This window comes from Rhamphochromis longiceps, linkage group LG20 (assembly GCF_057381845.1).
Source record: "Rhamphochromis longiceps isolate RC_006_pf linkage group LG20, R_longiceps_female_GT1.1, whole genome shotgun sequence".
Taxonomy (NCBI): Eukaryota; Metazoa; Chordata; class Actinopteri; order Cichliformes; family Cichlidae; genus Rhamphochromis; species Rhamphochromis longiceps.
In genome coordinates, this window is record NC_140576.1 from 7,393,886 (window position 1) to 7,421,033 (window position 27,148).

The window sequence follows — 27,148 nt, forward strand, 5'->3', positions numbered from 1 at the left end:
TTTCCCCCCCCAATTTTTCCCAGTATCTGATGATACAACAGACACCATTCGTCAGGAGGCAAGTCAGAAAACTGTTGTTGTTCATTTGCGGCTCAAAGGAAAAATATCGTCAGCTACGAGACCTGCACACTCTTGACTCTCATGTGCGCAGCATCAAAAAGCTTCTAGAGGAACAGGGCATCTTCCTCCGGGCTGGTGTAGTCACTGCCTCATCTGGCTCAGCCCTACAGTATGACACACTCATCAATCTGGTGAGTGTCTTGATAAGACAGTGTACCACTCCTGCATTACTCTGGATCCATTATTTATAAAACAGGTTTAGTTAGAACTTGTTTATTTGTGTTTTTATCCTTTTTTGTGTCTTAGTAAGCTGCAGTGCTGTGTTGAATTTATTGGTTTTAGAATCTGTTTTATTTTGTGTGTGTGTGTGTATATATGTGTATGTGTGTGTGTGTGTGTGTATATATATATATATATATATATATATATATATATATATATATATATATATATATATATATATATATATATAAGAAAAAGGAAAAAAAAAAAACACAACACCCAGCACGCCCCTGCGGGCGGTTTATCCTTCAAGCTCGGGTCCTCTACCAGAGGCCTGGGAGCTTGAGGGTCCTGCGCAGTATCTTAGCTGTTCCCAGGACTGCGCTCTTCTGGACAGAGATCTCCGATGTTGTTCCCGGGATCTGCTGGAGCCACTCGCCTAGCTTGGGAGTCACCGCACCTAGTGCTCCGATTACCACGGGGACCACCGTTACCTTCACCCTCCACATCCTCTCGAGCTCTTCTCTGAGCCCTTGGTATTTCTCCAGCTTCTCGTGTTCCTTCTTCCTGATATTGCTGTCATTCGGAACCGCTACATCGATCACTACGGCCGTCTTCTTCTGTTTGTCTACCACCACTATGTCCGGTTGGTTAGCCACCACCATTTTGTCCGTCTGTATCTGGAAGTCCCACAGGATCTTAGCTCGGTCATTCTCCACCACCCTTGGGGGCATCTCCCATTTTGACCTCGGGACTTCTAGGTTATACTCGGCACAGATGTTCCTGTACACTATGCCGGCCACTTGGTTATGGCGTTCCATGTATGCCTTGCCTGCTAGCATCTTGCACCCTGCTGTTATGTGCTGGATTGTCTCTGGGGCATCTTTACACAGCCTGCACCTGGGGTCTTGCCTGGTGTGATAGACCCCAGCCTCTATGGATCTTGTACTCAGAGCTTGTTCTTGTGCTGCCATGATTAGTGCCTCTGTGCTGTCTTTCAGTCCAGCTTTGTCCAGCCACTGGTAGGATTTCTGGATATCAGCCACCTCCTCTATCTGCCGGTGGTACATACCGTGCAGGGGCCTGTCCTTCCATGATGGTTCCTCGTCTCCCTCCTCTTTCTTGGGTTTCTGCTGCCTGAGGTATTCACTGAGCACTCGGTCAGTTGGGGCCATCTTCCCAATGTATTCTTGGATGTTCCTTGTCTCATCCTGGACTGTGGTGCTGACACTCACCAGTCCCCGGCCCCCTTCCTTCCGCTTAGCGTACAGCCTCAGGGTGCTGGACTTGGGGTGAAACCCTCCATGCATGGTCAGGAGCTTTCTTGTCTTTATGTCAGTGGCTTCTATCTCCTCCTTTGGCCAGCCTATTACCCCAGCAGGGTACCTGATCACGGGCAGGGCGTATGTGTTGATGGCCCGGATCTTGTTCTTACCATTCAGCTGACTCCTCAGGACTTGCCTGACCCTCTGCAGGTACTTGGTGGTTGCAGCCTTTCTAGCGGCCTCTTCATGGTTCCCATTTGCCTGCGGGATCCCCAGGTACTTGTAACTGTCCTCTATGTCTGCAATGTTGCCTTCTGGTAGTTCAATCCCCTCAGTTCTGACTACCTTCCCTCTCTTTGTTACCATCCGACTACACTTCTCCAGTCCGAACGACATTCCAATGTCATTGCTGTATAGCCTGGTAGTGTGGATCAGTGAATCGATGTCTCGTTCACTCTTGGCATACAGCTTGATGTCATCCATGTACAGGAGGTGGCTGACAACTGCTCCGTTCCGTAGTCGGTATCCGTAGCCAGTCTTGTTAATGATCTCACTGAGGGGGTTCAGGCCTATGCAGAACAGCAGTGGGGACAGAGCATCTCCTTGGTAGATCCCGCACTTGATGGTAACTTGTGCTATGGGCTTGGAGTTGGCCTCTAGTGTTGTACGCCACATCCCCATTGAGTTCCTGATGAAGGCTCTTAGGGTCCCATTGATCTTGTACAATTCTAGGCATTCCAGTATCCAGCTGTGGGGCATTGAGTCATAGGCCTTCTTGTAATCAATCCAGGCAGTGCACAGGTTGGTCAGTCTGGTCTTGCAGTCTCGGCTGATTGTTCTGTCTACCAGTAGCTGGTGTTTTGCACCTCTGGTATTCTTGCCAATTCCTTTCTGTGTCCCGCTCATGTATTGACCCATGTGCCTGTTCATCTTAGCCGATATGATGCCTGACAGGAGCTTCCATGTAGTACTGAGGCAGGTTATTGGTCGGTAGTTGGAGGGGACCGGTCCCTTCTTGGGGTCCTTGGGGATCAGGACCGTCCGGCCTTCAGTTAGCCATTCCGGGTGTCTCTCGTTAACTAGCAGCTGGTTCATTTGTGCTGCCAGACGCTCGTGGAGTGCAGTCAGCTTCTTCAGCCAGTAGGCGTGAACCATGTCGGGCCCTGGTGCTGTCCAACTCTTCATACTGGAGACCCTTTCTTGGATATCTGCCACTGTGATGGTTACTGGACCCTGTTCAGGGAGGTCGCTGTGGTCTGCCCTCAGATCCACTAGCCACTGAGCATTGCCGTTATGGGTTGCATCCTTCTCCCATATGCTCTTCCAGTATTGCTCCGTCTCCAGCCTTGGTGGTGCTGTTCTCTTATTGTTCCCTTGCCACTGAGAGTACACCTTTGCTATATATATATATATATATATATATATATATATATATATATATATATATATATATATATATATATATATATATATATATATATATATATATACACACACACACACACACACACGCGCGCGCGCACACATGGTTTTTTTTTTCTTTGCTATGCTTTGCTGTAAATTGCTTTATTTATTTTTGTAGATGGAACACCTGAAAGCTTGTGCTGAAATTGCCACTCAAAGGACAATCAACTGGCAGAAGTTCTGCATGAAGGATGACTGTAAGTTGTTTGTGATTACTTATTTATTTTTGAAGCAACAAATGTTTTACACAAGTACTAACTATTTATGTCTCTGTCTTTGCTTTTCTTTTTTTCCATACAGCTGTCTTGTACTTCTTGCTCCAAGTCAGTTTCTTGGTGGATGAGGGCGTTTCCCCAGTTTTGCTGCAACTCCTCTCCTGTGCTCTGTGTGGCAGCAAGGTGCTGGCCAGCTCCTCCTCTACTTCATCCTCATTCTCAGGCGGAGGGTCTGGTAGTGCTGGACAGACAGGAGCCTCTCAGTCCTCTCAGAGCAAGTCTTCTAGTAAAAAGAGCAAAAAAGAAGACAAAGAGAAAGAAAAAGATGGTGAGAAAATAAAAAATGACTAGTTGTACTTCTTCGAAAATCAACTAGCGTAGAAACACATATTGGGTACTGAACTGGGCTCCAGTGCTCCTTTGAACCTGAACAAGATGTAAAAGTGGTGTAAAATGATTGGTCGATGAGAGTATCCTGAATTTAATTGTATATTGTCAACTGACCACAGGGGATGGTGTTGGTAGCCAGGAGGATCAGCTTTGTATGGCTCTGGTCAGTCAGCTTAACAAATTTGCAGACAAGGAGACGCTCATTCAGTTCCTACGCTGTTTCTTGCTGGAGTCAAACTCATCTGCTGTGCGCTGGCAAGCCCACTGCTTGGCGCTGCATATCTACAGGTATTGTAGAAACATACACCTAGTACATTGGGTAGTTTGGTCTAAAGATTAGTCTATTTAACAAAAGCTTAGGCTTATTGCATCACTTTTTAACAATTGAATACATGTATGGACAACCTGATATTGTTTGTACTTCCGCAGGAACTCTAGTAAATCTCAGCAGGAGCTGCTGCTTGAACTGACTTGGGCCATCTGGCCAGAGCTTCCTGCATATGGCCGTAAAGCTGCCCAGTTTGTCGACCTACTTGGTTACTTCTCACTCAAAACCCCTCAAACTGAGAAAAAGGTTAGATTTTTTTCTTTTCTTTTTTTCTTTCTTTAAAATCCTTTTCTGTATTTCATGCAGTTTTTTTTTTTTTTTAAATAAAATTATAGTTTGGCTATTTTCTATATCAATTCAAAGAGGAATAATTCAGTATTTACAATTAAACGTTTAGTTTTTGTTCTTAAAGTATTACACAAGGGTTCATATCCTGATGCTTGTGTTTTTATTTGTCTCCACAGACCATAGACACCACTTTCATTATGATAGAAGATGAAATTGTTTTGTTTCTCTTATTTATTTATGTATTTTTCTCCAGCTGAAGGAGTATTCCCAAAAGGCTGTGGAAATCCTGAGAGCACAGAACCATATCCTGACAAATCACCCCAACTCCAATATATACAAGTATGTTGATAGATACTGAAATCGAAACATTCAATCTTATAACAGTGAGAATGCAACTATTGGGCATCATCTACATAAAATTACATGTGTTTTTTTTCTGCAGCACACTCTCTGGATTAGTGGAGTTTGATGGCTTTTATCTGGAAAGTGACCCCTGCTTGGTGTGCAACAATCCAGAAGTTCCCTTCTCCGTGAGTGAAACACACCCTCACACAACAGGCATATTCTTTTAAAAAGTGCACAGGCAGTCAAGCTAATTAAAATAATTTTTACATACTAGTAAATTTCACAGGGGAAGGCTTAAAGAGAGATGGTATTGGTTTCAGAATTTGAAAACCCCCTGCCAAATGCAAAACTCTTAGTATTAACTGTGTAACATAGCTGGTTAGTTAAACAATGATGAAATACAGTTATGTTGATAGAAACATCCTCTAAACGTAGGTATAAACAGTTCTCAGTATTGTTTTAAGCATAGTTTTTATTTTTATTTTATTTTCATCCACCAGAATATAAAACTGTCATCCATCAAAGTAGACACCCGCTATACGACCACACAACAGGTTGTCAAGCTCATTGGTAGCCACACCATCAGCAAAGTCACAGTGAAGATTGGTGACCTCAAACGCACCAAAATGGTCCGCACCATCAATCTCTATTACAACAACAGGACAGTCCAGGCGATCGTGGAGCTGAAGAATAAGTATGTCAGCAAAGAGCTGCTGTTCTTTCTTGCTTTTAGTTTTCATATTACTATGGTAAATTTTAAGGTGCAAAGATGTAGTATCAACTTGGAAGTTTCATTTTAATTTACTTTTTTGGCATTAATTAGGAGTTCTTAACTTTACTGTCTTTTTTCTTTTCTTTTTAGGCCTGCTCGTTGGCACAAAGCCAAGAAAGTTCAGCTCACCCCGGGACAAACAGAAGTGAAGATTGACCTTCCCTTACCTATCGTCGCTTCCAACTTGATGATTGAGTTTTCCGATTTCTACGAGAACTACCAGGCTTCCACTGAGACCCTGCAGTGTCCACGCTGCAGTGCTTCCGTACCGGCCAACCCCGGTGTGTGTGGCAACTGCGGTGAGAATGTGTATCAGTGCCACAAGTGCAGGTGAGCCCTGTGTTTCCTCTGCGGTTCTTAAAGAATTGAAGACACTTTTAGATTTATTGGATTTTTACTATATGGTCGACACTTTTCAGGTCTATCAATTATGACGAAAAAGACCCCTTCCTGTGCAACGCCTGTGGTTTCTGCAAATATGCCCGATTTGACTTCATGCTGTATGCTAAACCATGCTGTGCTGTGGATCCTATTGAAAATGAGGAAGACAGGAAAAAGGTAGAAAAAAAAAAAGAAGCCTCTTCTAGGACAAGAAAAACATTTAAAGGAATTGGTTAAAAATAGGCTTACCATTCCTAAAAGTCAGACTACAAAATGTTTTGTCCCTTTTTGCATAGGCTGTGACCAACATTAACACCCTGTTGGACAAAGCTGACCGGGTCTACCACCAGCTGATGGGTCACCGGCCTCAGTTGGAGAGTCTCTTGTCTAAAGTCAATGAGGCAGCACCGGAGAAGCCCCAGGTCAGTCAAGAGGGACTGAAAGAGCACTTGACCTAAATAAGCACAGCTTGTACTAATGCAACCTGCACATGCTGCAGAGATCATTTATGTTTTTCTTCAGTCTCTATTTTAGCTCTATTTCTACAGTTTTATCTAACAGTATTTTCTCTTGTCTTTTATTTCTTTCAGGATGACACTGGAGCAGGAGCAGGACTTGGTGCATCCTCTGCTAATGTGAACAGATACATTCAGCAGCTGGCTCAGGAATACAGTGGAGATTGCAAGACCTCATTTGATGAACTCTCCAAGATTATACAGGCTAGGAAGAAAATGCAGTTAACTTTCCTGATATCTGTACCCTTGTTTTCTTCCTGCTCTCATACAATTGTGCCCCTTCCTTCTTTGTTTACAGAAAGTGCTTGCATCTCGTAAAGAGCTCTTGGAGTATGACCTACAACAGAGAGAGGCTGCCACTAAGTCATCTCGGAGCAGCAGTAGCCACCAGCCCACCTTCACCGCCAGTCAGTACCGCGCCCTCTCTGTGCTGGGCTGCGGCCATACATCCTCAACCAAGTGTTACGGCTGTGCTTCAGCTGTTACAGGTCACTGCATCACACTGCTCCGCGCACTGGCCACCAATCCAGCCCTTCGGCAGATCCTAGTCCTTCAGGGTCTCATCCGTGAGCTGTTTGAGTATAACTTGCGTCGAGGTACAGCAGCCATGAGGGAGGAGGTGCGCCAGCTGGTCTGTCTCCTCACTAGGTATGTCCTTTCCTTCACATATTTTCATGTGACAATTAATTGCCTGACTTCAGTTCCACATATAAGCAATGATAGTATTGTAAGTTGTTGGAACGATAACATTGAAATCTCAGCTTTTTGCTTTTTAACTTTCTATGTTAATACACGCTGTATATAATGGTGTTTCATTGTCATTTGGTCTCCTGTATCCTTACATGTTTGTTTTTTTTCCTTGTCTCTCTATCTTTTGCTTCAGAGATCACCCAGAAGCCACTCAGCAGATGAACGATCTGATCATTGCCAAGGTGTCAGCTGCCCTCAAAGGTCACTGGGCCAATCCTGATCTGGTAGGTCTCAGAGGTCATACTGAAAATAATTTAAACCCAACAAACATTGTTTTTTTTTTGTTTTTTTTTTTGGGGGGGGGGGGGGGGGGGGGGGGTTGTTTTTTTTCCAGAGTCGCTGTGACTATGAACTTTACTATAAAGAGCTCCGATTTTAAAATACACACACTGTTTTTTGTTTTCCCCCATCAGGTTAGTAATTTGCAGTATGAAATGCTGCTGCTAACGGACTCCATTTCAAAAGAGGGTGGATGCTGGGAATTACGGTTGCGTTGTGGTAAGCATTAATAATATACTTCAATTATGTTGTGCATTGTTTGTCTATAACAATTAATTAATAAATTAAATTAATAAAATATGCATATGATATATTCTATTGATGGATCATTTGTATGGATAAGGCAGCAGTCCCCAGCCTTTTTTGCGCCACGGACCAGTTTATGTCCGACAATATTTTCACGGACTGGCGGACGGACAGGTGTCGCGGATAAATACAACAAAATATAACCAGTACCGGTACACCCCCCCCCCCCCCCCCCCCCCCAAAAAAAAAAAAAAAGATTTATTCATAACACACAGAAAAAGACCCAGGGAAACTATTTTAAAGAACTAACGCTAAAAACGGATAGAAACCCTGAAAACCATAAATTTCACACCCGAGCCTCAACTCTCGGTACCAAACGACTGGTCGATGGCCCGGGGGTTGGGGACCACTGGGCTAAGGGACTCTAAATTTATAAACAGTTCATCCAGCTCGGTCAATCCTGGCCAGGAATTTTGAGAGAACAATTTATTTATTTATTTATTTATTTATTTATTTAGGTTTGGTTATTTTTGTCTGACCAAATCAGTCTCGGTCTACATAGGGTGGTATTGATTAGACACCTGGAACTATCGCTCTTCTTCTTCTTTTTTCCTCTAATATTATTTTGAAAGAGGTTTTGTTGGATTAAAGCAGTTAAGAGTCTTCGACTAATAGTGTTGTATCTTTTGTTTTGTTTTCCCTCACTCCTTCCCCATATGTAGCCCTCAGCCTGTTCCTCATGTCTGTCAACATAAAGACACCGGTAGTGGTGGAAAACATCACACTGATGTGCCTGAGAATCCTGCAAAAGCTGATTAAGCCCCCTGCTCCCACTAGCAAGAAGAACAAGGTAAAAAAAAATTTGCTGCATGTTTAAAATAGATAAATATAAGCATATCTGTTGTGTCGGTTACCACTTGGTTGTATTATGCCACCTAACAAAGTTATGTGTGTTTTCTGTTTAAAGGATGCTGCCATTGAGTCTCTGACTACAGTCAGGCCCTACAGTAATGAAATCCACGCCCAGGCCCAACTCTGGCTCAAAAAAGATCCCAAAGCATCTTATGAGGCCTGGAAAAAGTGTCTTCCAGCAAGATGTAAGTATCGTGTCTGAACGGTTTACATTATCTGAGTGTCACAGGTTTATTCATTTATTGTATTTAATGAAATAGGAGCACTCAATAAACTTTTCATTGTTGTCTATCGCAGGTCAGGAAACGATGTCAAAACCTCAGGGGAAGGCTGAGTTACGGAAACAGTATCTACTTGAGAAGTATGTGTGGAAGTGGAAACAGTTCATGAGGTCTAGAAAAGGAGAAGGCCTTTTCCCGCGCCTGCTTAAACTGAGCCACAACAACTGGCTGCGACAGGTAATAATTAAAAAATAAAAAATCAGAAAAATGTTGTTTGCTTTGTTGGTTAGTTCACAAACCGGTAAATGCAATTTCTTAAAAAATGCTAACTTTAGCTCTACTTTTGCAGGTTCTTTTCACACCTGCCACCCAGGCTGCAAGACAGGCAGCTTGCACTATTGTGGAGGCACTTACCACAATCCCTAGCCGCAAGCAACAGGTCCTGGACCTGCTCACCAGGTACGAGTCTCAACAGAAAGCTAGCAAATCATGACATGCTCTATTTTGAATTTCATATACATAAATTAGGTTGATAATTCCAATGAATTTGGATATGCTTAGCAATATAGCATAACTAGTTAAAGATGAATAGCTCTTATCATGTATTTCCATGATTTTATATTTGCTGGAAAATGAATTATCGGGCAGAAAAATAATATTATTTTAAATACTTTACAGATAAAGTGTTAAAGAAGAACATAATTCTGTGCTTAATAATGAAAGAAAATGCGTCTCAGGCAGCTCACTTATTGCATAGTTTCTCAAGCAAAAGGATGAAAACTGTTAAAGTGATTAAAAAACTGTCCTTCTTTAAGTTATCTGGATGAACTGAGTGTCGCTGGAGAGTGTGCAGTGGAGTATCTGGGTCTGTACCAGAAGCTGATTAAGCCAACACACTGGAAGATTTATCTGGCTGCCCGGGGAGTCCTGCCCTACATTGGCAACCTGATCACCAAGGTATTATTTTAACGTTCAAAGAATGTAATTTTATAGTCAGATAAACACTGGTGTTTTTAAGTTATTATCTTCATAGTCCTGTTCCTTTCCCAATTTCAAACAACTGAAGTGTCACTAGATCCATTAGAAGTGCTCCTATTTCAGTATCTTATCTTGTTTATTGCTATGATCAGGAAATAGCCAATCTGTTGGCTCTAGAGGAGGCTACACTGAGCACAGACTTGCAGCAAGGCTACGCCCTGAAGAGCTTGACTGGTATGTTAGTTTCCATCTTTAGATTTTCAGCATATATACAGATTGAGTGGTACAAATTACTTTTATATCACAAGTAAAGTTGCAGCTAATTCAGACTTTCCTGAATCTTCTTTTTTTGGTTCTGTGTGCGTTTTTTAGGTTTGCTGTCATCTTTTGTCGAAGTGGAGTCCATTAAGCGGCATTTCAAAAGTAGGTTGGTCGGCACGGTTCTTAATGGTTATCTGTGCCTGAGGAAGTTGGTGGTTCAGCGAACCAAACTCATTGATGAAACTCAGGATATGCTACTTGAGATGCTGGAAGACATGACGACAGGTGGGCATTGACAATAATTATAAATTTAATTATGTTTTTAAAAAGATAATAATATTCTTATTTGGTCAACTGAATATTGTACAAATTGTGCTTAATATTTTTTTTATTTGTATGTCTTGTATTGTTTATAGGAACCGAGTCTGAAACCAAAGCTTTCATGGCAGTGTGCATAGAGACTGCAAAGCGGTACAACCTGGATGACTACAGAACACCTGTGTTCATTTTTGAGAGACTTTGCAGCATCATCTACCCTGTGAGTTGCCTTTACCTCGATTAGAGCTGCAACAAATAATGTCTTAAATTTTAATATAATGTTCACTAATTTTCACTAAGTCATACAAGTAATTTTCATTTGAGTGAAGGCTTTCAAGTGCAACATCCTGCTGCTTTCTTGACATTTGAGATTAATGATCAAGTAATAAGAAGTAATTATATACAAATTGTTATATTATATACAAGTATTTGTATTATATACAGATATATTTAGATTGAGTGTAGTTTGTGTTTTAACGTTCATTCTTTGAGTTGTGAGTAAAGATGAAGAAGTGACGTGCTTGTGTAATTTTGGAAACAGTTTTGAAGCAGAATTTGTTTTAATCTGGAGTAGGGCTGGGCCCTATCATACCGTTCAGGTAATACCAGTGTAATGTTAGGCAATGATAAGAAAATGAAATATCGCAGTAGAATACGGGTAAAACGCGCATGCGCAGTGCCTTTGTTTTCATACCCACATGGCAGAAAAAGCATGGCGGCTACGGAGAATGAGAAGGGCGAAAGCGGATCGTTGAATGACAGATGAACCAGAATTGGTTTATAGGTGCAACTTCAGTGGTGTGGAACTGGTTTGGCTTTCGTCTGTCAGATGCACACCAAAGCACTATTTTGTAGAGCATGCAAGCAGGCCGTTGTTATTAACGTGTTTTTCGGTAAATAAGTCGCTCTTAAAATCCTTTGATTTTTCTGAAAAATTGACAGTGCCCAATATAATTCTTATGTATGAATTCTGGTTGTGCTTACTGACCTCGAACTGATTTATGTGCTACACGGCGCTCGAAAACCTGTCAAAAAATGTTTTAGTACAGTTTTAGTACTAAGCTACAGAGCTGCACCGCTTGACAGATTGTCGGAGCATTACAGCTACCGTAGTCAGGAGTCTCCCGGAGTGATATGTACTGCGCTTCAACATAATATTACTGTATTGTGTGTATAACCTCTTTTTAAGTTTTGTGGATATGTCGGCCAATTTCCACTGGAAATGCCTTTTGGTTAAACTGTCAGCAAGGATTTGCATTTGCACTGTTAAATTTTTATATATAACTTTAATGCACATAAAAAAAACAGCTGCTTGTTTCAGAGCAGGGCGATATGACCAAAAATATTTATCACGATATACATTTGAAAATTTGCGATAACGATATAACTGACGATATAATTGACACTAGACAAAATACTTTACAACTCCACAACTTTATTAGTGCAAAAAAAAAAAAATCAATGTATTTTCACTTAAACAAACAGCTTTTTTTAAGTGCATTAAAGTTATATAAAAAATTAACAGTGCAAATGCAAATTCCTTGCTGACAGTTTAACCAAAAGGCATTTCCAGTGGAAATTGGCCGACATATCCTCAGCATAACCATGTATAATATCCACAAAACTTGAAAGAGGTTATACACACACAATACGGTAATATTATGTTGAAGCGCAGTACGTATCACTCCGCGAGGCTCCTGACTACGATAGCCGTAATGCTCCGACAATCCATCAAGTGGTGCGGCTTCGTAGCTTAGCAAAGTCGTACTGAAACATTTGACAGATTTTCGAGCGCCGTGTGCCACATAAAATCGTTTTGAGGTCAGTAAACACAACCAGAATTCATACATAAGGCACACGGGATTATAAGGGGCACTGTCGATTTTGTGCTTTGTTGTGTATCTGACGGATGAAAGCCAAACCAGTTCCACACCACTGAAGTTGCAGCATTTTTACAAACCAATTCTGGCTCATCAGTTTCATTTAACGATCCCCTTTTGCTCTTCTCATTCTGCGTTGCCGCCATGTGCGTATGTAAACAAAGGCACTGCGCATGCGCGTTTTACACATGTTCTATCGCGATATTTCATTTTCCTATCGTTGCCCAACATTACACTGGTATTACTGTGAACGGTATGATATAGCCCAGCCCTCGCTTGTTTAAGTGAAAATACTTTTTTTTTTTTCTTTTTTTTTGCGCTAATAAAGTTGTGGAGTTGTAAAGTATTTTGTCTAGTGTCAATTATATCGTTATCGCAAATTTTCAAATATATATCGTGATAAATATTTTTGGCGATATTGCCCTGCCCTAATCTGGAGCATTTGTTTCATTCACTATCTAGGAAGAGAATGAGGTGACAGAGTTCTTTGTGACGCTGGAAAAGGATCCTCAGCAAGAGGACTTCTTGCAGGGTCGCATGCCAGGAAACCCCTACAGCAGCAACGAGCCCGGCATCGGTCCTCTGATGAGGGACATCAAAAACAAGATCTGCCAAGACTGCGACCTGGTGGCTCTTCTTGAAGATGACAGTGGCATGGAGGTAAAGTAACCTTACATTTGAGTTGCTTTGAAGGTTTCCTTTTCTTGTGAAATTATAAAAGGTGACACAGTTCAAGAAAAAATTACCAGATGTGTTTTTTGTTTTGTTTTGGGTTTTTTTTTGTTTTTCAGCTTCTGGTAAACAACAAAATCATTAGTTTGGATTTGTCAGTGGCAGAGGTCTATAAGAAGGTGTGGTGTCCTACAAATGAGGTGAGACTCACATTTTCTATGAATTAGTTACACTTTTACAAACATTTGGAATCATTCAAATTGTCATGAAATGCTTACAGTCCTTTAAAGAATTAATGGTACTGAGAGCCCACTGACCTTGTCTCCCCACCCCCCCCAAAAAGGGTGAGCCAATGAGAATCATCTATCGTATGAGAGGACTACTTGGAGATGCTACTGAGGAGTTCATAGAGTCACTGGATTCAACTACAGGTTTGATTTGCTTTTAACTTGGTGTGTCTTCATAATTAGGGTCAAGCTTGTTCTCGTTTATGTGACATCTACCAGGTTTTGCCCTTGATATAATTATTGCTGTATGTATTCTTGGCCATCATATGTACCTGTATGCACAGAATGAGATGCAAATGTTTTAATTGACCTCGTTACAGATGAGGAGGAGGATGATGAAGAAGTGTACAAGATGGCAGGAGTGATGGCACAGTGTGGAGGACTCGAGTGTATGCTCAACCGGCTGTCTGGAATCAAAGACTTTAAACAAGGAAGACATCTGCTCACCGTAAGACAGTATTTTTGTGTCAGAAAGCGTTTTGAAATAATACCATTCTTTATTCTCCAGTCATCAATGTAAACTGTAATTTATTTGTAATTTTGAATTCTTCTTTGAATTAGTAAAAACGAATGCTGGTTATCTAGAATATATATATGTCATTATTATTTAGAATTAAATTCATATAGTGCCCTAAATTAGAATTAAAACTTTTTTTTCTCCCCCAGGTTTTGCTGAAGTTGTTCAGTTACTGTGTGAAAGTGAAGATCAATAGGCAACAGCTTGTCAAACCAGAGATGAACACACTCAATGTCATGCTGGGAACTCTAAACTTGGTGAGTCTTATGCTGATTGTTGTGATTCAGTTTCTAGATTGTATTTTTGTGTGTGTGTGTGTGTGTGTGTGTGTGTGTGTGTGTGTGTGTGTGTGTGTGTGTGTGTGTGTGTACACACACACACACACACACACACACACACACTTTGGTGTCACGGTTCGATATTTTTTCGATACAAAAAATGTTCATGCCTTTTTTAATTTATAATTTTAATAAATGACAAATGTATATTTTAACTCAAAAGTACAGTTTTTAAATTTAATGTTGCCAAAACAACAAAATAATAAAAAATAAATAAATCTATCTGATTGAGAAATCACTCATCTTTGTAAAAGAGTTTATTACAGAGAAATGGCTCTTTCCAAAATAAAAGCTATACTATACGCTTCTTCTGGGCTATATTCTCAGCAGCATATTAAACATATCAGGTCCCCATAAGGAGAATCATGTGCTAACGGCTGTCTAAATGATTTGGGTAAAGTTTGCGTGCTTGTTGTTTTTGTCTGCTTCCACTTGTCTTTGCACTAGGATGATGTCGGCGTAAATGTGCAGTCATATTCGTTGTGTTCCCACTAGTGCTGTCAGCGTTAATCTCGTTGAAATGACCTTAACGCCACAACACGGCAGATCTCCGTTAACGAGTTACCGCGGATCGCCCTGTGTGTGGGGCTGGATGGCATCAACACGTTAACAAGCTAACTGTGCTAACGCGCTAGTTCCCACCAATTGAGCATTGCGTGGCACATCCGACATACTGTTTTACTTTTGTCCATGACGCGCTTACCATCAAGGTCATACTTCACATGAAAACCAAACTAGTTCCAAACGCCAGATCTGAATGAGGGTGGGGGAGGTTCAAATTCGGCTAGCGTTGAGGCAGTTGCCATGTTGCAACGAGCTTAACTTTTGTCTTGCTAGCTTGCGCTGCGCTCAGTGGATCTGCGCTCGACAGTCCAGCCTAGGCAGAGTAGTCAAACGCAGATCCACTGAGCGCTCAACACAGACAGCATCATCAGAAGAAAAGTTGATAAAATAAATAAAAAATTTTGTATTGTTCGATACATATGCGTACTGAACCTAAAGCACTGTATCGAATGGTTCAATATCGATACAAGTATTGTTGCACCCCTAATATATAGATATAGATATATAGATATAGATGGAGAGATGGAGATGGATAGAGAGAGAGAGGGAAATATTTTTTTTATGTTATTTTTCCTTCAGGCCTTAGTGGCAGAACAAGAGAGTAAGGATAGTGGTGGAGCCTCTATAGCAGAGCAAGTCCTGAGCATCATGGAGATCATTCTGGATGAGGCCAATGCTGAGATTTCAGAGGACAAGGTAACAATCTGAAGCTAATTTTATCTTCTGCTACAATCATAAAATCATACCCTCAAAAAGACCTTTTAATTCCGTTTTTGTGTTTTGTTTAGTTTTTTTTAATTAGAAACTGTCTTGTCCTTTGCAGGGTAACCTTCTCCTTACAGGAGACAAGGATCAGCTTGTCATGTTGTTAGACCAGATCAACACCCTGTTTGTGCGCTCCAACCCCAGCGTGCTCCAGGGTCTTCTGCGCATTATTCCATACCTGTCTTTTGGCGAACTAGAGAAGATGAGGATTCTGGTGGAACGCTTCAAACCGTGTTGCAACTTTGACAAGTGAGCACTCAGCTTTTACTTACTAATAAGCACATGAAGACTTTAAAGGGGCTATTATTTTACATTTTAATGGATAAATCGGGCTAATCTTTGTAGGAGAACCATGCTCCTATGGGCACTTTTATAGTTAATTTAGTGAAATTGACTCTTATTTTTGTGTTTGTGTTGTGTTTCTTTAAGGTACGACGAGGAGCATAGTGCTGATGACAAAGTGTTTTTGGACTGCTTCTGTAAAATCGCTGCTGGAATCAAAAATAACAGCAACGGCCATCAACTGAAAGATCTTATTCTGCAAATAGGAATCACACAGAGTGCACTGGACTACATGAAGAAGCATATCCCAAATGCCAAAAAGTAGGTCTCTTGTAGGTAAATATTTTGTATACAAGTACAAATGCAAGATTTTTTGTTTTTAAACCTCTTTTTTGTTTTTCTGAAATCTCTCATCAGTCTGGATGCGGATGTTTGGAAGAAATTCCTCTCTAGACCTGCTCTACCCTTTATTCTCAGACTTCTCCGTGGTTTGGCTACCCAGCATCCCCCCACACAGGTACAGAATGCTTTGAATATTAGACTAAACTGGAGTCAACTCAGACAGTTCTTTTTGTAAACACATGAACCTGTCTCCCTAATATAGCTGAGTGTCATCTTCTTTTCTCTAGGTGCTCATAGGCACAGATTCGATAACAAACTTGCACAAGCTGGAGCAGGTATCCAGTGATGAAGGCATAGGAACTCTAGCAGAGAACCTTCTAGAGGCTCTGAGGGAACACAGTGACGTCAACTTGAAGATTGAAGCAGCCCGCAGAGAAACCAGAGCTGAGAAAAAGCGTATGGCTATGGCTATGAGGCAGAAGGCTCTGGGAACTCTTGGCATGACGGTATTTTTTTTTTTTTTTTTTTATTACCACAGACTTGAATTGAAATGTGGATTTTATTGTAAGCTTTATGTTTGTCTTTCAGACCAATGAAAAGGGGCAGGTGGTGACAAAGACTTCACTCTTGAAGCAAATGGAAGAGCTGATAGAGGAACCAGGCTTGACCTGCTGTATCTGTAGAGAAGGTTACAAGTTCCAGGTATAAAAGCACATACAGGATTGAGGGAAGTTTGACATTATTTAACACTGAAGACATCTGGTTTTGGAATCCTATTTAAAGTATCAGTAGCCAAATTGTAGATAATTAAAATGACACTCTTATCAGTCTGATTTGCTGGTTTTCTTGGCATGCTGAAATTTGTTGTTGTTTTCAGTTCTCATTTTCATTCTGGTTTCTCTTTCACTAGCCAACCAAAGTCCTGGGTATTTACACTTTCACAAAGCGTGTAGCCTTGGAGGAATTTGAAAACAAGCCTCGCAAGCAGCAGGGTTACAGCACTGTGTCGCACTTTAACATAGTCCACTATGACTGCCATCTGGCAGCAGTCAGGTAGCTACAAACACCAGCATTTACTCTGTGGTGATGTTTAGAGTACCCCTTACATTCTTTCTGCAGCCCCACTTTTCATTTTTTTTGTAATACATGCCTGTTATTTTTACTTATTTTAGGCTGGCTCGTGGGCGAGAGGAATGGGACAGTGCTGCTCTCCAGAATGCTAACACCAAGTGCAATGGTCTGCTTCCTGTGTGGGGGCCACATGTGCCAGAATCAGCTTTTGCTACATGCCTAGCAAGGTTAAAAGAAAAAATCAGCATAAATTAGAGAGAACATTTTCTTCATGTGGCACAATTTCTTCAACCAAACTCTTTTACTCCACAGGCACAACACATATCTTCAGGAGTGCACAGGCCAGCGAGAGCCCACATACCAACTCAACATCCACGATACCAAACTGCTGTTCCTCCGCTTTGCTACTGAGCAGTCATTCAGCGTGGACACAGGAGGTGGAGGTCGGGAGAGCAACATCCACCTCATCCCCTATATCATCCACACTGTTCTCTATGTCCTCAACACGTATGTACATTTTTGATGTGCACAGAAAACACTTGCTGACATTTACTCAATATTGATGCTGAGGTGATACATGTGTGGGACTGTTGAGGCTTAAAATAAAACACAAATCCAAAGTTTGATTTTACAGCTCATAGTTCTCATTCCCATCTCACCTTATTTCACTTTGCAAATTCTGTCACTGTAGTACAAGGGCTACGTCCCGAGAGGAGAAGAACCTGCAGAGTTTCCAGGAGCAACCATGTGAGAAATGGGTTGAAAGCTCATATGAAGTTGAAGGGCCCCACTATTACACCATCCTGGCCATGCACATCATGCCACCCGAACGGTGGAGAAGTTCTCGTCTGTACTTCCTGCGGAGACTTCTGGGCACTGCGCATGCCCGTAAAGTCTCGGCAGCCTGTGCAAACAAGTATGAGACCTTTCCTTTCCTGTCTCCATTTGTTTTACACTCAATGCAGGGCACCTTTGTCTGTGATATTAATTAAATCCTTCAAGCAGGGAGCAGGTTCAGTACCAAATTATTAATTTGTTTGCCAATAATTCCAACAGGAAACTTTTACACTAGTGTAATTTTATTTTGAATACATCTAAGACATGTGAGTATTGACCAGTGAAGCAGGTCAGAGTTATAAATTTAAAAAGAAAAAGGAATAACCATTGAATGTTGTGTCCATTATTTATCTCAGAAGGTCTTCATCCACATCTTCTCTTATCTATTCTCAGGCTCACAGATAAAACACCAAAGGAATATGCAGTGTATCGCTCACCTCTTCTTTTCTGGGGCCTGGTGGACCTGGTCTACGACATGTTCAGGGTAAAGTATTTTGCCTGTCGATACTGTAAAACGATGGTATTATGCTCTTTCAATTTTGGGGATGCTTTGTAAAAATAGGAGTCATTACCTGTAAATACAGAATTCAGAATGTTGTTTGTTTGTTTGGGGGGTGGGTGTTTAGGGACATTTTCAATCTAATGGGAACATTGACATTAGACAAATAGATAATATACTGTAATTCCCTCTTCTGCTCTTGATTTTGTTTTTACAGAAGGTACCAACCAGCAACACAGAGGGCGGCTGGTCCTTCTCACTGGCAGAATATGTCCGTCACAATGACATGCCCATCTATGAGGCCTCCGAGCGTGTGCTCAGGGCTTTCCAGGATGAACTCATGCCCGCTGAATCCCTGTCAGAGTTCTTTGATGTTGTAGGTCAGTATGCACACACACACACCTATGTTTCTGGCTGATACTATTCTGATACTACTTCTTTTTAGACAAAATAAATCATCTCAGATAGAGAAAGCCCACAAAAAAGAACGTTTTGGTAGTGAAATTTCAGTGAAATCCATCTCAAATAAATGCCGTCAGTGAATAAGAGGATTTGCATTATTCAGTGCAGAAGTATAAACAAGCTTCACAGTTTATTTTCGTCTTCTCTTGTGCCATTTTTCTTTTAATTTACGACACTTCTTTTCTGGTGTGAATAATAAACTGTGGTGTTGGTCGAATGTTACTATTAAACTTTGTTTTTCAGGTCTCCTCTCTGAAATTCCAGACCCGGACCTCTTCCTCCAGGATTTGTTGAACTCTTTGCCCTAATGGCCAACCTCAAACCACAACCCCTCAAACACAAAACGCCCCTGCAATTATCATCTGGACACCTACCAGCTGAACAAAAATTTACTTTTTACACACTGATATTCACACAGTGTATACACCACGCTTCCTACTTAACTCCCACTCCCATATGACATCTTCAAATGATCTTTAAGCAGAAACTATGTGTAGTTTAAAAAAAACAAAGAAAAAGAGAAAAGATCCATCTCTGTAAAGTTTAACACAGAAACACCATGCTGTCAAAGGTTGGGGAGGGCACACAAAACAGAATTTACACTTTGATTCAAACTCTTTCAGACTAGAGTTGAGATCACAACTTGTTTTGTTTCAGGAAGCTTGAGGGGAAAATGAAGCAGGGCTCTGCCGACCACCCAGCCACAACCATTCACATCTGTCACCATCAAGGCATCTGTCTCTTTATGATGCCATAGATGATCAAAAAAAGGCCAGCTGAATTTAATGATTCATGTGAAAAGAAGAAATAATAGGTTTTTTTTGTTGATGGGAACAGCCTACGAATTCTGTTTTGTTGTGATCCTATCTTTTGGCTTTAAACTCCTCCCCCTCTCTTTGGGGTACAATAACTAAAATGTTTTGGGTATTTGACCCACCACCTATGAAGAGCGGCATTTGATTTTAACTCCTTTTCCTTTTTTTTGTTTTTTTTTCTTTCCATTTTTGTTGTGCTTTAAGTTTTTTTTTGGTAAGGGTTTTTTAAAATGGCAGAAGGTTTCACTGTCACATGGTTGCAAGCTAACCTGTCCTTTTCTTCTGGGCTTTTGCTGTTTGATCTTCATGTAGAGTCTAACTGGAATTTGAGTGACGGACAGGGAAACAAAAAAGCAGTTTGGTTTTATTTTTTTCTTGTATCGACCTTGGAAGCAAAGAGGGGGAAAGAACAATGAAGTGTTTTATTTTCTTCCACAAAGCTATGCCTTGGTGATGAAGTAAACTTTGGATTGATGAAAACATTTCCATCTGTTGCAATGAAACACCAGACTTGTCTAAATGAATAATAAACATAGACCTACATTATATCCTTTACACTTTTTCTCTTTTGACTAATTATTTTTATTTTTTTCCCTCTTGAGCCTCTCTGCACTCTTTAATTTAGGTTTTGGTTTTCCTCAGAATTTCTGGAAACACACACGTCAGTTTCCAGAACAGATTTCTGGAAAGCAAAGTCTCACTTTTACCCTCAACAGTTGAGCAAACTTTGAACTTACAGTTATTACAGAACCCTTGTACTCAAGAGTTGAATGCATGGTGTGGAGTTCACCCAGTTTCTCGTCAATTCACCTATTCCCGCTGCTATACGATGTTTAACTGTTGCTGAATGTCTGCTTTTTGAATTTAGCCTATGATTAATAAAGCCGTAATAATTCCAAATCTGATTCAGGGTAACCTCTTCTGTTCCGGCTGGTTTCTAGATTTGGGGGGGAAAAAATATTAAAACCTGCACCTTTGTTTCCTTTAATCTTTTGACAGTGCTCATAACACTGCTGTCTGTAAACATGCACAGAATACAAATGAACTCTAAATAATGTGGAAAGTGTAGTTTAAATTGGATCTCATATCTATTGGATTGATTTAGTCTTTGACGGTTTCATTAAAATTAATTTCTTCACATTTTGCTTCAAAGGCGACATTTTCTTAGAACTTCTTTAGGTGGTCTTGAGAAATAGTTCCCCAGGCTCTCTGAAGGTCTGGATCCTGGATGCTTCGAGAAGCCTGGAGAGCTGTTCCTGAAGACTACTTAAAGTATATCACAAGAATGCTCCCTAATAGTTTAGACGAAGAATAGGAAGACTGTTACAACTGCACTGTTTTTCCTCTTTATATATTTGCACATTTCAACTAACTGCTGCACCTACTTCCAAGTTTTTCAAGCATAATGTAAAGAAATGAAGGGTGGCTAGAGACCTTTTGCGCAGCACTTTACATCAATCAGTATACTTTTCATTAAAAATGCAGGCATGTGCGTAGTGGTGTAAGATGGTAAGTCCCCAGTCTGATTACTTCCTCTTTTCATGCACAGAGGGTTAAAACTCCAGAAATGTATTTAAGAACACTTTTATAAAAGTTTGCAGCTTTAAAGCAGAGCTCTGAGAATTTATGGTTGAATAATTGTGGATCACATGTGAAGTGTTGTTGCATTAATGCACACTAGAGGGTGACATTGATTATGACACTAAAGTGCAAGATATGGAAGTCGAACCTTTCGGGGCTCAACACAGAATCATAATTTAATCATTTACATTTTGAAAGTGCCGGAGCAAACAAAATAAAGAAATGTATATATTTAATCCATTTTTTTAGAAAACAAAACAAGCAGCACATGATGGGAAAACATGTCATTTTACTTAAAATTGCACAGGAAAGCACATTGCACTTTTCACTTATGGCTTTCAGCAACAAATTTTATACATGACTGACAATATCTTAAACATTTACAAAATATGCATTGGCATAAAATTAACTTTTACCCTTTATACAAAGGAATTTGACTTTCAGTTTAATAAAACTGTAATAACATGATCTTAAAGTTCTAAGAAGTACTTAGATTTAAGGCATAACATGCACAGTTCTAGGGCCTGTGCAATGACCAATAGGATCACGGTGCAGGTAGTCACAGTTAATGAGAACTCCCATCTTTTCCACCATTTGTGCTTAAGAAGACATTTGGAGAAAAAAGTTTATAAAAATGCCTAGATTTTGTTTTCCTCTTCGTATTTCAACCCTCTTTCGGTGCACTTCTTACTGGCAACACAAAGGCGACACATCCTCAGAAGGTGAGGGGAACAGCCTCATGGCCTCTCTGGAGGATTTGGTGTAGCCATTATGGAAAATGAAGGCCTTCTTCACTGTGAAAAAGGAGACAGTCTTGTCCCACACGTCAGAGCTGCTCATTCCAGTGCTTAGATGGCTCTCTAACGTGGAGCGGAGCCTCACTGCTCTGTCTGTGCACTTCCTTTCCAAAATCATCATCTTACACAGGCTGTGGAAGGAGATGGAGAAACATCAAATTAATGGTAGATGCAGAGAATTGGGTTGTTTCCAGGAGAAAATACCAGCATGCTTAAATATTGACGGCACATGTAGAAATGGTTTTGGTAACATTCATTCAACATAAAAAAAAAAAAGGAAAAACTTTCAATCACTTTTGAGTCAAATTCACAGATAGTGGAAGAAACATTGCTGTGATGCCTGTTCAAAACTAGGATCAAGCCTAGGATGATCTACAATGAAGTTTCTTGTATTCGAGCTTACGTTGTGTGTTGATCCCTCATGGCGAATATGCAGTCGGATGGCGTCCCGTGAGTCCAGGCCCGTGTGGGTTACAAGAAAACGTTCAGGGTTATGATTTTACCCACAGAGACCTCCCTCATTTATATACTTATGCCAACTTTCCCACTGATTTAATGTGATGTTGGTTCTCACAGTGTTTGGCCAATCACAAAGCAGCATTATGACAATAGGATGTGAATGAATTAGTTGAATTCATTGGGGTACAATGGCCCCAATCCAAACAAACAGGTGGGAGGGGCCCATTGCTTGCCCCTTGTTGAGGGAGATTTCCTTGTTATTGTATCCACTGGGATGATATGTGGTGGGAACGTGGAGGACAACATCTGTCTGAGGACGTTCTTCCTGGAGGAGAAAGTCGTCCATTGGTGGGCAGAGTTTCCAGATAGGCAACCTAAATATTTAGATACATTTTTGGAAATGTGATCTATGTGAGGGCAACAAAAAGCATCATCACAGACTGGATCTGCATCTAAGTGTTGTTAGTACCTGTTATATTAGTCTTTAATATAGAATAATCCCTTTTCTGTTGCAACAAGCTGAGAAAGTGAAGTGGTTTTCACTTTTTTCTCAATTTCTTAAACTTTTCGTGTCAAACAGTGTAAGAGTTTTGCACCTTTTTATTCACAGATTCTTAAAAAAAGTTCATCATCCTATCCAGAAAGTTTCCCACCCTCCACACACACACTCCCTATTCTTCTTATTTAACTTTCTGTCTCTATTTCAGCCTCTCCAATTCTCACGGTAAACATCTCCCGCGCTTGATCGGCCGACAATGGCATACAATCCATCCAGATGGTGTGCCTGGAAGCCCTGTTGACAGCCCTGTTTTCCTGGGTGTGTGCGTGCATGTGTTGTTAGTGGGGCTTGAAGGGGGGGTTGGTCACTCAATCTTTGTGCAATGGGGCACACTTCCTTTGTGCAGGCGGCCTCAGAGTCATTAAACACTGAAGTGTGGGAAGCCTGGGACCACAGCGGCTCCCACGTTCCACACAGGCAGGAAGGGAGCGTGTGACTGAGACGTGGCCAGCGGCATGCAGGTCAGCCAGCTGTGTGGGTGTGTGAGTGTGTGTGTGGGGTAGGGAAAGTGAATGAGAGTGTGGCTGTCTGCATGAGTTTGTGGGGGGTTGCCTGATGTGTCAGCATGTGCTGGGAGCGTGAAAGCTTAAAGCTGAAGCACTTTACAATTCACACACAGCTCTAATCACGTTCATCAGATTAAAGCTGACAAACTGATAACCAAACGTGTCGCTAATGAGTTATAACAGGCAAATTTTGAATGGCAGTACTTTTTTGTAACTGAGAGAGTACACTTTGCATCAGCTCTACAGTCTTTAGATGTCACACAAATCTCTATGAAAATGCTTGAGATTGGTGAACGTAATGAAAATTAGCTGCGATTAATCACTAATACTTCAGCTTCATCAGGGCTGGATATTGTGAGAGTAATTTGGTCAGATTATACAGCTGTCTCTCAAGAATTGTACTAAACCTTGAATGAGGAAACACCTTATAAACATATAACAGTTTAATCAGATTATCTGAAAAAAGGGTTAAATATTCATAGTCTAAATATTCTCTTTTCTTTTTCAGCTGAATAGGTTTGAGTTGCAAATCTGTTGCTTTCTTTCTCTTTGAATCTTTGAGGAACCTCAACCTGTTGCACAGCTCTGAAAGTCTGCCATTTCACACTGGTGGAAGTGGCTGCATGTTGGTCTTTCTCTAATGCTTGGCCCTCTGTAACACCCACGTGTGCCTGGTGGCAGAGGCACTTTGTCTTCAATTACGTGGCGGTGAAGATGACATGAGACAGCGGCATGCTTCCCTCTGGGGTCACCACTTTCCCATATCAGCACAAGCACCGGGTCAGTCTCCCATCTACCCCCACTCAGCCCCCCTCCCTCTGCCCACTCCACCCCGGGCTTTCTCTTGCAGTCTATTCCTCCACCTGCTCCCCAGAGACACACTCATTGTCCCCACGGCTATAAACACTTCATTGAGCATGTGGCAGCCCTGCTTTCCTCAAAGCCCTTCCCAGCACTCCCATTGGCCCGGGGACTGTGAGAAACTCCATCAAGCCTAAGACTCACACATTCATATGGAGATTTGGGTGTATAAATACAGGGCAGTGGCAGAGGAGAGGAGAACGCAGCTCAGATCCAACCAGCTCTTCAATCCGAGTAGAGACCCTGACTCCACAGCAATGGCTCCCTCTGTTTTTGGACAAGCAAACAAGGAACACCTGACCCCTGCTCACAAGGTAAATACTTTTTTCAGAAAAGTCTCATAACTGGATTTGTGTTGGTACAAATAATTCAATTAAAAGCAATGTTCAATTTGATTAAAATACCTTTTTTTTCTCCTTCTTTTCTTCAGCTGAGAAAGCCAATGGTAGAGAAACTACGCAGAGACCGCATCAACACCAGCATCGAGCAGCTGAAATCCCTGCTGGGGCCCGAGTTCCTCAGGCAGCAGCCTGACTCCAAGCAGGAGAAGGCTGACATCCTGGAGATGGCTGTGTCATATCTGAGAAACTGGCACCAGCAGCAGAAGCAGGCCGGCTTGACCTCTAGCCCGATGGTGGCTAGCGACGGTTACTCCCACTGCGTGCAGGAGGCTGTCAGCTTCCTGTCCCACTGCCAGGTCCAGACTCAAGCCCACAGGCTGCTACTCAGCCACTTTCACGGCCTGCAGGCGTCCAGCGGGACCAGTCACAGTCCCTGCAACCTCCCCTCCCCTCCTGGCTCCCCACTCCATCAGGTCAGCTCCAGCAAGGGCGTAAGCCAGGTCAGCTGTGCTCTGTGGAGGCCCTGGTAACATGGAGGCGGGATCACCTGTGAACCGAGAGAGAACTACGTCTGTGAACGTCATGGACAGAGAGTTAAGGACTTATAGAGAAGTCTGCTTTCTTCTGCTTTAGCAGAAGATTCAATACTGTCAAGTGTTTTATTTTGTGGTGAAATCAGCACGATGTGCCGGTACCCCTTTGGAAGGACTGAAATGATTTAGTGTATTATATATGATACACGCTTTATTATTTGGAGTGCTCATTCTGTGAATGCGTTAATTGTCCCTGTGGGAAAACTGCTCCTGACTTTTTGTTTGTTTTGCAAACATCATTGAATTATATTAACCACGTTGGTTTGAAACTATTTAAGTGTCCGAGACACTGATCGATGTGTTTACTGTTTGTCCCTGATGCTGAGTGTCACTGATTGACGTGTTTCATCAGTTTGCTGTTGATGAATCAAAAACAAGCCATAGAGAGATCCCATGGATCCATCTGTACTGTAAATCTTATAACGATTATACTTTGTTCTATTTGTAACCATCATTTGGCCTGTGTATGAAGGATACTGATACTGTAACCATTACCTGTCCACTTGTAATGTTCATAATGGATTTTTAAAATCTTCATAATAATGCCTTTTATAAAGGCCTTTTGCGCTGATATCAATCTTTGTAAAAAAGAATCTGATTTATTGCTTCCTTGAGGAGTTTGATATTGAAAAAAAATAAATGAGAAACTTCTGATGAAGTTCTGCAAATATAAGTAATCGCAATGTGCTTTCTTTTAAAGAAAACTACAGTGCTAAATATGTCTTGACTTATTACTGATTGATTCATTTCTGTACACCAGAGTGAGAGACAGAGAAGGGAGCTGGTGGAGTGGGGGACTAAAAACTTAAATCCAGTCAGAACTGACAGCAGCTTTAGTTCAGTGTAAGAATTGAGCTCTGGTTCTTGTAAAGATTCATTAGGTTAGTGCTAAATATTTGGTGGTTTGATCACCATTTATGCATCTATGGCTCCAGTAATTAGTCACTTACATCACTACAAACCTTCTAAACATTGTAAAGACTTAGGAAATGGGGAAAATAAAATGGCGATATAACAGAAACTCCAACTAGACGCAAGTTTTCACCATTTAAAGAGTGATGCCGATTAAAATGTACAAGTCTGTCTTTTTTTCTTGCCATAGTGCCAGGTGTATAATACATCTGTTTGCACAGGTCTGGTGGAGCTGAATGGTGGCACTCTACAAGTGCTTAAATTAAATTATAATTCTTACAAAATGACTACATTTTCAAGTCAGTTTAAGTGACAGTAATTTGAGCAGAATGCAACTAAAGAGTTTGAATCGTTAATGTTAATTTACTGATTCAGGAGAGTGTCTTGTTTAGCTAAATTTTGATTTGAGATTTACCACAGGTATCATTAACATGTCATCTTATCCGACCTGGTAATCATCAACAGGTCCTTAAAAAAAATCAAAAATCAGTATGTAGACGCCCCAGCAGGCCACATATGCCGCTTTTCTCTGTTGTGATTGTCTTGGTATGTTGTGCAGTGCTTGAGTTATCTCTCAAGTGCCACAAAAGTCTTTCACAATTATTTGTGTGCGCTGAAGTTGTGGAGAATGTGGGACTTTCTCAGGGTCTAGTTTGCCAGGCCAGATGGTCTGGCTGAAGCTGCCCCCCCCCCCCTTCAACAGGAGATCAAACACCATAGCTAATGTGATGTGTAACAAGACACACTTCTATTGTTCCCATCTTGGGACCAGTGAATAGGCACAGAGTGTGGGAAACGGGAGATACCACACTCACAGAGAGATGGCTGACGGGAAGCAGCTCTGTGCCGCCGCAGGTCTGAGCAATGGCCGAGACTTTATGGCATGAATTCAGCGCTCTCAGGCGGCTGGTGGGAGGGGGACTCGTCTTCCCACACACTTGTAGACAAAGACCCCCGGCAGCCATGTAGTGCACACCAACTTCCAAAGGAGGAGAACT

At 41.3% G+C, this 27,148-nt stretch overlaps 2 protein-coding genes and 1 long non-coding RNA gene across 10 annotated transcripts in view; 2 read left to right on the top strand and 1 right to left on the bottom strand.

Annotated features, from left to right (window-relative positions):
* The window catches only part of ubr4 (ubiquitin protein ligase E3 component n-recognin 4), a 58,886-nt gene extending 38,440 nt beyond the window's left edge, over window positions 1–20,446 (top strand). For all 8 annotated transcript variants that reach the window (XM_085394662.1, XM_085394669.1, XM_085394663.1 and 5 more), the window contains 41 exons: window positions 24–251; window positions 3,130–3,208; window positions 3,312–3,554; window positions 3,736–3,904; window positions 4,046–4,190; window positions 4,486–4,571; window positions 4,675–4,762; window positions 5,078–5,271; window positions 5,440–5,679; window positions 5,769–5,907; window positions 6,027–6,152; window positions 6,321–6,449; window positions 6,544–6,893; window positions 7,129–7,219; window positions 7,409–7,493; window positions 8,243–8,370; window positions 8,488–8,617; window positions 8,730–8,890; window positions 9,003–9,112; window positions 9,469–9,610; window positions 9,784–9,865; window positions 10,004–10,177; window positions 10,309–10,430; window positions 12,553–12,750; window positions 12,882–12,962; window positions 13,106–13,193; window positions 13,370–13,497; window positions 13,716–13,823; window positions 15,048–15,164; window positions 15,292–15,482; window positions 15,663–15,836; window positions 15,933–16,032; window positions 16,145–16,363; window positions 16,446–16,559; window positions 16,768–16,910; window positions 17,030–17,155; window positions 17,241–17,435; window positions 17,620–17,844; window positions 18,159–18,249; window positions 18,482–18,644; window positions 18,970–20,446. In XM_085394662.1, coding sequence (XP_085250788.1) covers window positions 24–251; window positions 3,130–3,208; window positions 3,312–3,554; window positions 3,736–3,904; window positions 4,046–4,190; window positions 4,486–4,571; window positions 4,675–4,762; window positions 5,078–5,271; window positions 5,440–5,679; window positions 5,769–5,907; window positions 6,027–6,152; window positions 6,321–6,449; window positions 6,544–6,893; window positions 7,129–7,219; window positions 7,409–7,493; window positions 8,243–8,370; window positions 8,488–8,617; window positions 8,730–8,890; window positions 9,003–9,112; window positions 9,469–9,610; window positions 9,784–9,865; window positions 10,004–10,177; window positions 10,309–10,430; window positions 12,553–12,750; window positions 12,882–12,962; window positions 13,106–13,193; window positions 13,370–13,497; window positions 13,716–13,823; window positions 15,048–15,164; window positions 15,292–15,482; window positions 15,663–15,836; window positions 15,933–16,032; window positions 16,145–16,363; window positions 16,446–16,559; window positions 16,768–16,910; window positions 17,030–17,155; window positions 17,241–17,435; window positions 17,620–17,844; window positions 18,159–18,249; window positions 18,482–18,644; window positions 18,970–19,034 — 5,967 coding nt within the window. In that variant the 3' untranslated portion in view covers window positions 19,035–20,446. The remainder of the gene's footprint in view (window positions 1–23; window positions 252–3,129; window positions 3,209–3,311; window positions 3,555–3,735; window positions 3,905–4,045; window positions 4,191–4,485; window positions 4,572–4,674; window positions 4,763–5,077; window positions 5,272–5,439; window positions 5,680–5,768; window positions 5,908–6,026; window positions 6,153–6,320; window positions 6,450–6,543; window positions 6,894–7,128; window positions 7,220–7,408; window positions 7,494–8,242; window positions 8,371–8,487; window positions 8,618–8,729; window positions 8,891–9,002; window positions 9,113–9,468; window positions 9,611–9,783; window positions 9,866–10,003; window positions 10,178–10,308; window positions 10,431–12,552; window positions 12,751–12,881; window positions 12,963–13,105; window positions 13,194–13,369; window positions 13,498–13,715; window positions 13,824–15,047; window positions 15,165–15,291; window positions 15,483–15,662; window positions 15,837–15,932; window positions 16,033–16,144; window positions 16,364–16,445; window positions 16,560–16,767; window positions 16,911–17,029; window positions 17,156–17,240; window positions 17,436–17,619; window positions 17,845–18,158; window positions 18,250–18,481; window positions 18,645–18,969) is intronic.
* A 719-nt stretch (window positions 20,447–21,165) lies between these two features.
* LOC146644834 (uncharacterized) lies at window positions 21,166–24,579 on the bottom strand. The gene is made up of 3 exons (XR_014909136.1): window positions 24,449–24,579; window positions 22,323–22,752; window positions 21,166–22,050 (listed from the first exon to the last, which is right to left on the bottom strand). It is a non-coding gene; the product is annotated as an uncharacterized LOC146644834 (long non-coding RNA).
* LOC146644835 (transcription factor HES-5-like) lies at window positions 24,303–25,908 on the top strand. The gene is made up of 2 exons (XM_085394555.1): window positions 24,303–24,618; window positions 24,735–25,908. Exons 1-2 carry the CDS (start codon window positions 24,457–24,459, stop codon window positions 25,173–25,175), a joined length of 603 nt encoding a protein of 200 aa, XP_085250681.1. The 5' UTR covers window positions 24,303–24,456; the 3' UTR covers window positions 25,176–25,908.
* The last annotated feature ends 1,240 nt before the right edge of the window (window positions 25,909–27,148 follow it).

Bases quoted from the DNA above. Each gene is read 5' to 3' on its own strand.
- LOC146644835 (XM_085394555.1), top strand. From the start codon at position 24,457: ATGGAGATTTGGGTGTATAAATACAGGGCAGTGGCAGAGGAGAGGAGA. The intron at 24,619-24,734 runs GTAAATACTTTT...TCTTTTCTTCAG, and splicing joins ACCTGACCCCTGCTCACAAG to CTGAGAAAGCCAATGGTAGA.